We start from the raw sequence: 13,957 nt of genomic DNA on the forward strand, positions 1-13,957 counted from the left end.
AGATGCTGGTAATCAGAAGAAAGACAGTCTGGATGGGAGTGGGGGCCACATGGGGTGCTGAGAAGATTCGGCCGCTAAGAAGATTCGGGCCGCTAAAAAAGATTTGACTGAGGCAGGGGAAGAACTTAGGAAAAAAGGGTCTCAACAGCCCAGAAGGAAGGGAAATGTGAGCCAGAAACACCCCTGGCTGGTACAGCCAATCCACTGGTGATGCGGAGTGAGGCAAGAGAGCTGTGAACTTATTTATTCCCGTAACAGTGGGGGCAGGGGAGCCAGGCAGTCTTTCATGCTAAGGAGGTAGGACATTTGGGCTTTGTGGAGCCACTGAAGGCTTTTAAACTGAGGTATAATCAGGTTAGAGTTGCTTTAGACAGGTCACCGTGACCACAGGCAAGGGGCTAGCTTGGAGTCAAGGAAGGCAAGACCAGAAGCAAGGAGGCAGGCTAGAAGACCACCGTCATTCTTAGGGGAAGAACGGTGAGGGGAACAAGGAGGGAGCAGTGGGGGTGGAGAGGAGGCAAGTTTGAGAGGTATTTAGTTATCAGGACTGGGAGTTGTGGATGCAGAGGTGAGGGCAGAGCATGACATGCCGCCGAGAGGAAAGTGCAAACCAGGAAGCAGCAAAGAAGAGAGCTTCGGAGAGCTCCAAAGCACACTGCTAAGGAATCAGTCAGAAAAGAGTTGAGAGGCTGTGGGTGTGGGGACAGGAAGGTGTGGAGGTGGCTAGGCTACTCCTTGAGTGAGGGCTAGGAGACTGGCCTCCTTTTTCTTCCTTCAGGCTGACAGAAATTTCAAAATAAATTCAGTATGTTTTGCCCTCACTCTTTTGACCTGGAGGACATTGTGATTCTATGTGAATACAAATTTTTCTTTTCTTTTCTTTTTCTTTTCCTTTTTTTTTTTTTTTGAGACAGAGTCTCATTCTGTCACCTGGGCTAGAGTACAGTGGTGTCATCATAGCTCACTGCAACCCCAAACTCCTGTGCTCGAGCCATCCTCCTGCCTGAGCCTCCCAAGTAGCTGGGACTATAGGTGTGTGCCACCATGCCCAGCTCATTTTTCTATTTTTAGTATCGATGAGGTTTCACTCTTGCTCAGGCTGGCCTCAAACTCCTGGCCTCAAGTGATCCTCCAGCATCGGCCTCCCAAAGTGCTAGGATTACAGGTGTAAACCACCACGCCTAAGTGTAAATACAGATTTCTAATCTGAATTATACCATCATTGATTAATCTTCATCAAGAATTATTTTCCAGTGTAACTCCATCAGGCCAATTTAATTTCTTGTCAATTTTCTCTATGGAGCAGTGAAACCATTTCTAATGTTCACCCTTATTTTCTCAAGTATTAACTCCTATCTATAAATTTAATAGTGAAGATTTTATTTTTGGTCAAAAATTTTAGTCAATAACAGTTTTACCATACCCAGTTTTAGACTTTGTCAGTTTTACTTTTTGGGTTTATTTCTACCAAGTCACAATTACCCCTAGTTCCTGTTGCTGTTGTTATTATTTGCAGTTTTCAGTGTTACTAACAAAATTACTTCTTTGGTCAGTTATTGTGAATTTTATCATGTTATTGCCTTGTCACTTTAGTTTTGTGCTGATTATTTTTACTAGCAACATTCATGGCAAGGTCAAAAACAACCTGCTTCTTCCCAGAGTCCCTTCTTGCAGCCTCCCCACTGAGGGACTGGTACTGAAAGAAAGGGAGCTTTTCTGGGCAGTGGACCCTGCCTGGGGTCTCAAACCCTTAGCACTCGTCTTAGTGGCTAATTTAAATCCATCCTGCAACAGTTTGATTTTTCCTTCTTTTTATTTTTTTTTTTTTTTTAATTTATTTTTTTTTTTTGAGACAGAGTCTCACTCTGTTGCCCCGGCTAGAGTGAGTGCCGTGGCGTCAGCCTAGCTCACAGCAACCTCAAACTCCTGGGCTCAAGCGATCCTACTGCCTCAGCCTCCCGAGTAGCTGGGACTACAGGCATGCACCACCATGCCCGGCTAATTTTTTCTATATATATTTTTAGCTGTCCATATAATTTCTTTCTATTTTTAGTAGAGATGGGGTCTCGCTCTTGCTCAGGCTGGTCTCGAACTCCTGAGCTCAAACGATCCGCCCACCTCGGCCTCCCAGAGTGCTAGGATTACAGGCGTGAGCCACCGCACCCGGCCTGATTTTTCCTTCTTTTTAGTTGGCTGAAAACCCAGAGCCTCACTACCCTCTAATCGCAGCATCGTTCTCTCTTCCTTGACTTGTTCTTGCAAGAGAGTCTTTCCGTGGGCCTCTCCCTCCCCTCGTCTCACCCCTGGCTTCCCCACGCTCAGCGGCAGCCTAAGGGCCATGTCAGCAGGCGTTTCCTGTTGCCTTGGGGAGCCGGACAGTCACTCCTGGGAGACTGCTAGGGAATGTTGGTCACAGGAGACAGATAGGAAAGACCTTGAGAGGCCTGGGAGTAAATTCAGTTTCAAGATACAAAATTCCCAGAAACTTTGAACTCACAGGCACTTATCATTTTGAATACCATTTATAAGTCTTAAAATCACTTTCTGAGTTTAAAAGTCATTTATACATTGGTTTGCTCGAGACATTACCATGTGTTGTGTTTGTTCTATTTAGAACTGTGAAAGCCTGGAGGGTGAGGTGGAGGTACCTATGGAGGAACTTTCTGGATTCTGTATAAGGCTGGGAGATGGTAATGGTAAAGTCCTCAGGAGAGAAAAATTACCTTCCTGAGTTTTTCTGATTTGAAATTTCTAGTCTTCAGTTACACTTCAACACCATCCACACCCACTACCTCCATATCCCACCAAGGTGTTGAGGGAGCCAGGCCAGCCCGCATCCTGAGCTCTGCATGTGTTCCATGCCTAGACTAGGCGTGTCTTCAAGGCTAGCACAGCGCCTTGTGCTGGTGACAGCTCCGTTGAAATGAATCAGTCATTTGGTTTCTTCTACTCTCCCACCTGGGGAGCCCTGAATAAGCTCAGAGGGTTTAGAGTGGGAGCGGAGAACCAGGTGGGTGACACTGAGGGTCAGAGAAGCTTCACAAAGAATTCAGAAGGAGCTAATCAGTCTTAAGAGCTGAGGCTGAAAAGAAATTCCCTATAAGAGAAAGAAGAAGTTCCAGTAGTGAAATAAGGTAAAGAAAACTGAAATGACTTCAAAGAAAAGAAAAAAAAAAATTTCGGGATCCAAGTTGGTCAGTGAGGAATGTGGAATGTGTCTGCAGAGCCGTTGAGCTCTGCTCAAGCAGAGGAAGAGGAGGCTGATGGAAGGCAGATCTCAAGTTGCCCAGCACCCACAAGAGGGCTTCCCAGTCTGTGGACATTGGCCTCCCTCTTTGGCTCATGACTCAGGGTCAGGGAGGAGAGTAGAGCGGGCAGGCTGCCCCTTCCAGACAGAGTGCTTTGGTGAGTGGCCATGCAGACAGGAATAAGTGCAAGGCGCTTACCACCCACAAAGTGTTGGATGTGACTGAACCCTTTGGGAGGATCAGAGGAGCGAAGTCACCGAGGAGCAGGCAGAGGGAGGGGCTCATCTGCAGGGAGGGCCTGACTGCGCCTTGCACAGGAAGGCCCTGACACAGTACAGGCTGAAGGAATCCTTGCAGAAAGAAGGAATGCCAAGCATGGGCCAAAATGCTCTGGACTGGGCCCATTTCTTGCTCGGCAGCACTTTCACACACCAGGGCCCCGAGGACAGGCCTTTGTCACCTGCTTTGGAACAGCCAAGGTCAAAGCCAACGTTGGCAGCCCACGTGTACCTTACCCTTCCCTGCTGAGCACAGGAGATTGCCACAAGAAACAGGACAGTGAGTTGCGCACAAAACTGTGTATAACGGAAGCACCCTGAAGGGTTTAGAGGCTGGCGGGCCGTCGTTTCCCTCGTTGCCGGGCTGCTAGCTGCTGGGAGAAGCAGGTCTTTTTCATAGGTGGTGTTGTCTGAGGGTGATTTTGTTTGAATCCATTCCTTATTCATTGATGTGGTTGGAAGTGAACAAATGCAAGTATTTTTATAGGCTTTGAGTTGAGTGTGCTATTAACCAGCTGTAATTTAATTTATTAACCCTTTTTCCGTAAAGTATGTCCCTAATGAATAAGACGGGCACACTTTTATGAAATGTTTATTTGTTTTCATTCATATTGGCTGCATCCATTTTTAAAATCAGGAAAAAACTGTATTTACCCAGTGATTTGAGGTGGGTCCACATTTTAAAATTATAGTTCTTTTAACTTTAAGAATAATGTTCCTTTTTAAAAATATGTCTTTTCTCTAAAATGAAAACAAAGGATTTGCTGGGGTGTTTTGGTTTCATAGCAGATCGCCAGGCAGAGTGCTTACTACCCTAGGCAGCCCTCAGTTTTATGGCCTCTGAGCACACCTGTGGGGTCGAGTTCTTTGGGAACCGGGCCCGCAGGGACTTGGGGAACCCAGTCCGTTTGTTCCATTTGAAAATAGCTAGAAAATGAAAAGCAAATTCTTAATATTTGAAAGGTTTTTTTTCCTCAAGTATTTTCAAAATTTCCCTTCCCTTCAGACCTGGAATCACATGTTCCCCTCTGGGCAGAAAGGGCCCTGTAGCATGCTGTCCATGCAGAGTGGCTGCTGCTTGTTGCCACCTCTGCCCAGACAGCTGGTGAGGAGAGAGGAGCTAGGGGTGGCTGTCCAGGAGAAAGGACATGAGCTCCTCTGCATCTGCCCCAAATGGAGACCTGGCCTCTTGTTCCTGAAGAACACTGAAGCATTCTAGCCATCCATCCGCTAGACTGTTCACTTCCAGAAACTTTAATGAGGGGCCTGTTTGGGTAAGGTTGTGGGTAGGCTTAAGGCAGGGTTTCTCAACCCTGGCACAGTTGACATTGATGGGGGGCTGTCGTGTGCATCGCAGGATGTTTAGCAGCATCCCTAGTCTCTTCCCACTACATGCCAATAGCACCACCTCCTCCTGATTGTGACAACCAGAAAGGTCTCCAGACATTGACAAATGTTTCCTGGGGAGCAGTGTCATCTCCGATTGAGAACCACTAGGTGAAGGGAAGCAACGGTGCTGTTGAGGCAGCTAGAGACGAGCAACCGAAGGAAGTTGTTACCACCCCAGCAGCTGAAAGGACAGGGAATGGGGTTCCGAGAACCGGGAGAGCTGAAGTGGGGGAGGAGGGGCTGCCCGCAGGTGCTCTATCCGTGGAGGGATCAGCCACTGGCAGAATCTTGGTGACTTGCAGGGGAGGGTGCAGGAAAGAAACATCCCCAACTTCTCTCTCTTTCTACCCTCCAGTATACCAGTGTTCTCTTCCTACTAGATAAATCCAACTAGAAGCCTGTGGCAAGGAACCTGGGTAGTGCAGTCCATAGAGGTCAGCATCCTGGGGCCCTTGGCAGGGTAGAGAAGGGCAGAGAATGGATCAGGGGAGCAAACTGAAAATCATCAGCCTGTTCATCTCTCCATCCGTCCATCTATTCAATACTTATAGGCAGCTTTGCAAAGTGGTCAAGAATGTAGGCTCTGGAGTCAGACAAGCCTGGGTTTGTATCTTGAATATAAAGCTGTGTGATCTTGAATGAGTTACTTCTCTAAACCTCAGTAACATTGAATGTAAAATGGTAACAATAATTCTATCTATCCGTATGACCTTATTCTTGCAATCTTGGAGTTTTCTCATTGTGGAAACGCAAGTCACAAGTAAATTGCATAGTACAAGACTACAATCAAGTGCTAAGTGGGTGGTATCTGCTGAGTCCCCAGTGCTGCTCTTACGGACAACCCTGGGAAAGGAAAGACACAACACAGGTTTAGCCACAGGAGCCCCAAGGCCCCCCTCACCATCTGTGAGCACGAGCACAGTGCAGATACAGGCAGAAAGAGATCACAGTGGGCTGGAGAAATTCAGACCATGGGATATAAGTTAGGTCCTGAGGGAAGGGTAGGATAACTAAGAGGAGGAAGAAGGTGTACCAGGCAGGGGGAATGGTGGGTAAATCAAAGCCAAGAGAGCTGGAGGGAGGGGGACGGCCCGGGCAGCAGTGGGGGAGACTGTTGAGAAGGGGCTTTGTGGCTGTCAGTGTGCTCTTCAGGGCCCTCCTCAGCACCCTCATGTAAGGGCCACAGGCGCCAGGTGAGTGAACACACCTGTGAAAGGGCAAGGTGGCAGGCAGGGGGAGGTCCCAGACTGGATACACATCCACCTTCTGTAGGTGTGGCCGCTGCTCTGCTCCAAGCGGACCGGTGCTGCCCTGTTCAGATGCAGACCTAAAGACATCAGATTCAAATTTTCTGAATTGTCAAAAGATGCTGGAAATTTGGATTTTTATGAGATATGTCCTGATTTTTAAAAAACCATGTGAGCTGTACCAAACTTGTGTAAAGACCAAACATGCCCTTTGCACCCCCATGCAGACACTTCTGATCGGTCCCTTAGAGTCTTAGAACCTCTGAGCTGTGTGTGTGTGTGGCTGGGTTCTGTCTCCGTGTATAGTTTCTTTTAAACAATAGGTTCTAAGACTTAAAAAACAAAAAGGAAGAGGAGGAGGGGTCCAGCTGGGCCAAGTGAAGTCTGAGTTCCCTCCAGACTTAATACCACGGCCAGGTTGGGGGGGAGGGGACAGACTTAGGGCGCTGCGTGAGCAGGCAGCAGTCCCAGCGCTGCACACCTCCTTGGCACTTGGCAGTGCATGCTGGGACTAGGGCTGCCCTTGACAGCTCCGACCAGCACATTTGGTTCTTCTTTGATGAAATTTTTAAAACATTCAGATAAAGAACAGAGACTAATACCACAAACACCCACGTTCCCCCCACCCAGACTTCCTACCAGGTTCTTTGAAGCTGGAGGACCACCCCCTCATTCCTTAGGACACTGACCTTCCTCTGAGCCATTTGTCTCTAGTAGGGAGTCATTTGAGAGCTCTGTTTGGTGGTCAAGGTTGAAATGATGACATTTGATGCTATGGCCATGAAATGCACTCCCTGATCGTCCTTCCTGGAAACCCCACCTCTGAGCCCTGCCTTGATGGCCTCATCATCAAGATGGGCAGCGGGCCCTGGGCTCTAGGGATGGAGGGTAAGGGGGCAGGGAGGCTCTGGGAGCCCCAGGAAGTGCTGAACCAAGCTCGGGTTTCACACTTGTTTTTCATGACTAACTAAGATACAGGCCCTGCTGAGGGGCAGTGAAGAAGTCCATGGAGAAGACTAGAAATAATGAGGTTAGCCAGACACAGTGGCTCACACCTGTATTCCTAGCACTTTGGGAGGCCAAGGCAGGAGGATTGCTTGAGGTCAGGAGTTCAAGACCAGCCTGAGCAAGAGCGAGACCCTGTCTCTACTAAAAATAGAAAGAGATTAGCTGGACAACTAAAAATATATAGAAAAAATTAGCCAGGCATGGTGGCGCATGCCTGTAGTCCCAGCTACTTGGGAGGCTGAGGCAGAAGGATCGCTTGAGCCCGGGAGTTTGAGGTTGCTGTGAGCCAGGCTGACACCACGGCACTCTAGCCTGGGCAACAGAGCGAGACTCTGTCTCAAAAAAAAAAAAAAAAAATCTATTTTGACAAAGTCCAACTTTTCTTTTGTTGATTTGCTTTTGATGTCATTTCTAAGAAATTATTGCCTAATCCAAGGTCATACAGATTTACTCCTATGTTTTCTTTTAGGAGTTTTATAGTTTTAGCGCTTACATTTAGGTCTTGAATACATTTTGAGTTAATTGTTGTATACGGTGTTAGGTACGGGTCCAACTTCATTATTTGCATGTGTGTATCCAGTTGTCCCGGGATCACTGGTTGTAAAGACTGTTCTTCCCCTTAATTAGTTTTGACACCGTCGTCAAAAATCATTTGACCATAAACACTGAGGACTTGTTTCTGGACTCTCAGTTGATATATATGTCTGTCCTCTCTATTCTGTTGATCTGTGTGTCTGTCCTTATGCCAGCACCACACCGTCTTGATTCCTATAGCTTTATAGTAAGTTTTGAAATCAGCAAATGTGAGTCCTTCAAATTTGTTTTCTTTTTTAAGATTGTTCTGACAATCCTGTATACACAGCAGATCCTTAAACACACTTGCTGCTTGGTCGCTTGCTTGCTTGTTTCCTTTGAGAGCCTGGCTGGCCAATGTTTAAGTGAAAAATTCCTCTTCCTGCTCTCAGCCTCTCCTTCATAAGGCATCTGGCCAGTAGAAATGTAGGCAGTTCTGGCTGAGCTGTCTTAGTCCAGGCAAGGTAGTAAAAGAGGGAACTTGGTGGGTTGCATCTGGCCCCTCGCAGGAGCTCTAAATCCAACTAATCCTCCCTCTCTCCCCACCCAGCGTCCCAGCTTTCCTCTTCGTCTTGCAGGGTCAGTGTCTGGGTACTTGTAATTCTATCTAGATCCACTTCTGGACAAATCAGTGAGCTCTCCTCTTGTGCCTCTGCCATCCCGTCACTCTCCTGCCCCTTCCTAAGCATGACCCAGGGCAAAATGGTACAGGACGGAGGCTACCTGTCCTGCCAGGTGGGGCTGGTGTGACAGCCTGGCCTTCCTTGTGGCATCTCTGGTCACCCCCATGGGTTCTTTTTGGACCCCACAGGAATATCACCTGAGCTGCAGGCACTGATTCACTAGTGGCTGAAACTTTTTTCTTCCCTGTGGGGTTTTCAGTCCTTGCCTTAAGGAGGCAAAAAAGGAAGGTGGGAGAATCAGAGGGTAGTTTTTCTAAAAGGTCTCAAGATAAGCTGACCAGCAGCTGGTTCCACAAAACTAAGGACTTACACCTTTGACCTTTTTTCAGAGCATTGCCCCCAGTTGGTTTTTTTTTTACGAATGAAAGTGTTAAAACCAAGTCTGACTTCTTCACCTCTGTGGGGTGCTGGGATGGTTTCTCCGTAGCCTCTCTGCAGGGTAGGGGCAGTCTGTGCACTGACATAGACTTAGCCGGGTACCACCACTGAACTGCGCAGTCTTGGACGTGGTACCCAGCGTTTATGAACGCAGCTTCCTCGGTGGCTAAATAGGGACACCTCCCTTACAGGGTGATGAGAGCAGTTAAGGATTCAATAGGAGTAAAGTATTCATGTTATCAGCAGTAATACTAGTTACCGTTTATTGAATGCTTTCTTTCTGCCAGTCTCTATGTTAGTTAGTGTTCAAATTAAATCGCACAGGATAAAGGGAAAGAGTTCATGGTCTCCAGAGCTATAAACAGGTGTGTTTTCAGTATCTACTCTGTTGAACCCTTTGCTGGTCTTCATGTGTATTTTCAATTCTTTGAGTGTTTGAAGAAGGCCACTTAATTGTACCTCTCTCCAGACAGATTCTCAACCAGTGGAGAACTACACAGAGGAGCCAGGTAGAGGTATAAGCAGGGCTTGTATTATAGGCAAAGGCCCAAATGACACCTGGCTCAGACCTAACAGCCAAAATGCACCTGTGCTCCTCCTCTCCCACGCTCCCTTCTCCTTCTCTGTTCCCAGTCTGAATCTGGGTTCCAGGCTGCAGAGCAAGCAGCATGCGGAACAGGGACATTAAAGGGCAGGTGTCCTCAGGGACTTATTGGGGCTCAGAGGATGGTGAGAACAGTCCTTTTGGCTGCTTACAGCAATCTAGGCTCTGCTCTGTGGCCCTGCTGGTGGAGGGTCACTACCCTGCTGATGACACCATAAAAACCTGTGTCTCTGGAACATTGATGCTAATTCTCTAAATCTGTGCTGTGTGTGCACCATGAAACCTGTTCCGATTCCGATTTCTTTATAGCCACTTCGAGTTCTGTGACTGTATGCAAGTGAGTTAGCCTGTCTGAGCCCTAGATTCCTCATCTGTGAAGTAGGAATAGTAATACCCAATCCACAGAATATTGGAAGGATTGGAGATACAGCACTTGATTGGGGCCTGGCACATCATAGGCCCTCAGTGGAGCCATCCCAGTAAGCCTGGTTCAACACCCCAGGGAACTAAGCCTTCTATTCCAGACTCTGAGCTTTCTCCCTGCGCACTGAGCAAGTGGGGCCAAATGGTCAGGGACATATCTGCTTGCTGAAGTTGGAGATGTGGCTTTGGGAGAGATTCATGCTCAACAGAAGTGCGTCATTGAAAGACAGGCTTTGGTGCAGGATGGATCAAGAGAGACCCGTGTGGTGGGATGTCAGTCCCATGCTTCTGACTTCCTCCAGGTTGGGGTGGGTGGGGCAGGGTTGCTGGCAGAAGTGTCAACACCCTGAGCCGCCCTACAAACCCATATTTAGGACTGACAAGGCCAATGGTGAAGTAAGCAATGGTTTCCCCCAGGCACCCCACTTCCTTCAGCACCCTTGCCTCAGCCAGCCAGGAGCACAAGGGTCTGAAACACAATTCCCTCCAGGACCGAGGGCAGCAAGACAGGAGCCAAATGCAGCCCACCACCTGCGTTTGTGTGGCCCATGAGCTACAGGTGGTTTTTACATTTTTAAATGGTTGAAACGAATCATAAGAATAATATTTTGTCACACATGAAGTTCAGATTTCAGTGTCCATAAATAAAGTTTCTTGGAACACAGCCACAACCCTCTGTTTACAGATCGTCTATGGCTGCTTTCGGCAGAGTGGAGGAGTTGTGAGGGAGAACTGAAGGCCTGAAAAGTCTAAAATATTTACTCTCTGGCCCCTTAAGGAAGAGTGTATTGATGCTCTGCTCTGAGATGTTAGAGATTTAACGTATCATATGCCCAAAGATCTGCTTTTCGAGAAAGGGGCCAAACAACGGAATCCAGGCATGTGTCAGGCCAGCCGAAGAGACACCAGGCAGGGAAGCTTTCCTGACCTCCCAGTGACACTAGAGGAGCTAAGGGGGAGAACTGTCTAGTCCTGCAGGTGGGGCTGCTTCTGTCCACACTGGGATGCCGGGTATGGAGACAGTGGGGTTCAAGCATAGGACTCATTCTAGCTATGTTAACAGCAGGATTCAAAAGGGGATTAATAGCCTTCACGGACAGCCTGAGCAAGAGCTGTCAATAGCTGCCTCATGTCTACAAAAGATGGAAAAATTAGCATGGTGGTGCACACCTGTAGTCCCAGCTACTTGGGAGGCTCAGGAGGAGGATCACTCGGGCCCAAGAGTCTGAGGTTGTAGTGACCTATGATGATGCCACTGCTCTGTAGCCCAGGTAACAGCAAGACCCTGTCTCAAAAAAGAAAGAAAAGAAAGAGAGAGAGAGAAGAGAAAGAGAGAGAGAGAGAGAGAAAGAAAAGAAAGAAAGAGGCAGTGATTCTATCTGAGGCCCTTCATGTCCCCAGAGCCCTCAGCCCTCCATGGGCGGGCCCTGCACAGCACGTTCCTTGTCCTCTCTCCCATCTCTGCAGAATTCACCTTCTGCCAGGTGGATGCTTCCATCGCTCTGCCTCTGGCCCTGGCCGTCCTGTGTGACCTGCTCCAGCAGTGGGACCAGCTGGCCCCTGGACTGCCCATCCTGCTGGGATGGCTGTTGGGAGAGGGTGACGACCTTGTGTTCTGTGCGGAGAGCACGCAGCAGGTAATCGTGGGGTGTTAGGGCAGTGGGAGGCAGGCCTGGAGTGCCCTACACCCACTGGGTGCAGCACTTGCAGGCTTAATTGGGTTTAATGTGCCTGCCAAAAGCATGTTCCTGGATGCTTAGAGACAGAGCAAGAACCTGTATCTGTGATTAGGAAAGTCACCCGCTGGGTGCTGCTGTGGGCACTGGGGACGCTTTCATGCTGACTTTTGGGGTTTCAGTGGTAAGCCTTCAAATCAGTTCGGGGAGAAGACTTTGAAAGAAGCCCCTTGGATGTTGAGAATATAATTATGGAGAATGCTGCTTAATTGACATTGGAGTTAGCCTGGGGCTCCCCAAAGTTAGGTCTGAGGGTGAAGCATTTCCAGAGAATTAGGGTCCTTCCAGGGAAATTGCTGCTTGTAGAAAACTACTAGCCCCCTCCAGGGTTGGAGCAGTCACGGGTAGGGAAACTGAGGACCAAGACAAGCAGCAAAAACATCCTGAGAACTGAAATTCACAGCCACCAGTGTCTGACTCAGCTGGCTTGGCGTCCCAGCAGGCCAAGAGTTCAAAAAACAGCCTGTTTATGGGAAATTTGGAGACATGATAAAGTGTCTGCGATAAAATGACCTTGAAAATTCACAGGATTATAGAAATTTGGTCTCATACTGAGAGACTAGTGTCTTGTGTTCGGTAATTCTTTGCTTTTTGGTCTGTTGCCCTTCCTTCCTCCCTCTCTGATTTCTATACGCACCTTATGGTCTAGGGCCCACTCCCTTGTTGAGGTCCCCTTTTCAACATCAGTCTCCCGAAATATCTTGGCTTTGAACCACAAACACATCTTTATCAAAGGTCATGTTAAGTCTGGGGAAAAAATTCCTCCCCAGTGGAGAAGCACAATGAGTGAAAACAGAAGGTGACCTTCAAGGCTGCAAGTGGTGCGTGTGCAGGGGCGTTGACAGGCAAGAGTGGACCCTCTGTCGGGTGGGGGAGGGGACACATCTCTTGCATCTGGCAGGGCTCTGCTTGGTCTGGGCTGGGTCTGTCAACGTTCCCTGTAAGGCTGACTTTTGGCTTTTTCATTTGATTTAGGTGGAAGGAGACTACCTGTTTGAAAAAGAAGAAGTCAACTTTTGGGCTGAGACCCTGATCTTTGTGAAGTACCTGCACAGACACCTCTTCCATCTCCTCTCCAAGTCTGGCTGGCATCCCTCCAGCCCCGAGAGGCTGTGTCACCTTCAAAAAACAGCATCAGAGCGGTGCCACCTCCTTTCTCAGCTCTTCAGAGAGCTTCCACCAGCTGCTGAGTTTTTGAAGACAGTGGAGTTCACAAGACTGCGCATTCAGGAGGAAAGGACTTTGGCTTGCTTGAGGCTGCTGGCCTTTCTGGAAGGAAAGGAAGGGGAAGACACCCCAGTTCTCAGTTCTTTGGCCTCTCCTGAAGAAGCGAGCCCGTTAACTCTTCCAAGAACAGAAATGGCATGTTGAAGAAAGAAAATTCGGGGGTTTGGGGGTGTGTGTGGATTAGTCCTCCACTCAATCTACAGGCAACACGTTGAACATAAATTCACAAATGTCCCTTTCATGCCTCCCCCACTTCCGTGCGTCAGGTCTTCTAGCACTTCATACAGAGCAACTTTTCTTCAGCTCACTCATTCGAGGCAGCCTAGTTTATTGCTGCTACTGTAGGAATTGAGGTGAGCCTGTTGAAGAGTTACTCTGTCCCCAGGTGTGGGCCACCTGCGGGCCTAAATTAGCCTTTTTCATTCCCCAGGGCCTCTGATGTCCCACCCTGCATTCTCTGTGAAGGGACTACAGAGAACTTTTAGCACACGCACGATTCCTCCCCACTTTTTTTGGCTGTATATAGGGACTGGTTTAGTGGGCAAACAGCCCATTTGGTAAGACTTCTAAATTTTATTCCATTCTAGTAAAGCAGAAATAACGTTCCAAATGTTGGATCCTGGGAGAATTAAGGATCAACCTTACAGAAATAATTTAGTTTTTATTGTCTGTATGTGTAAGTCCTGCAGTGGCCTTCACATTCCATCCTAATTATTAAAAGAGCCATTGAGAGCTCTCCTTATCCCTCCAAAAAGTGTGTGCAAATGCTAGGAAACCTGATTTGTCCTATTGCTAGGAAACCCAGTGAAAGCATATGTGTACTCTTGGCTATTAGGAGGAAGGTGGGGAAAGGAAAGCCAAAGTAAATGATTTATTTGATGCCTACACTGTTTACTCTCATTTATTTGGTGGCAGTAACAAGAAAGAGTCTCATGTAAGATGCCCATAAACACATTTATCCATTTCAGTGATTTAATCAACAACGATTTTCTGCCTTTTCAAGCCAAGCCAAGCCCACTTCTTCAGACACCCAGCAGGTGGCACTCTTGCATATGGTTTGCTGCTGGTCCTGTTTTTTTCAGGCTTACCATTTTTAATTTATAACTTCAGAGTAAGTGTTACCCACAGATAGTTATCTTGAGATTCATAGCTTGGATGGGTTG

General features: G+C 47.9%; 1 protein-coding gene across 1 annotated transcript in view; it reads left to right on the forward strand.

Annotated features, from left to right (window-relative positions):
* Window positions 1-13,661, forward strand: part of THADA (THADA armadillo repeat containing) — a 307,357-nt gene extending 293,696 nt beyond the window's left edge. Inside the window, exons 38-39 of the mRNA XM_069494327.1 lie at window positions 11,299-11,468; window positions 12,543-13,661. Coding sequence (XP_069350428.1) covers window positions 11,299-11,468; window positions 12,543-12,938 — 566 coding nt within the window. The 3' untranslated portion in view covers window positions 12,939-13,661. The remainder of the gene's footprint in view (window positions 1-11,298; window positions 11,469-12,542) is intronic.
* Window positions 13,662-13,957: the final 296 nt, after the last annotated feature.

Source organism: Eulemur rufifrons, chromosome 19 (genome assembly GCF_041146395.1).
Source record: "Eulemur rufifrons isolate Redbay chromosome 19, OSU_ERuf_1, whole genome shotgun sequence".
Lineage (NCBI taxonomy): Eukaryota > Metazoa > Chordata > Mammalia > Primates > Lemuridae > Eulemur > Eulemur rufifrons.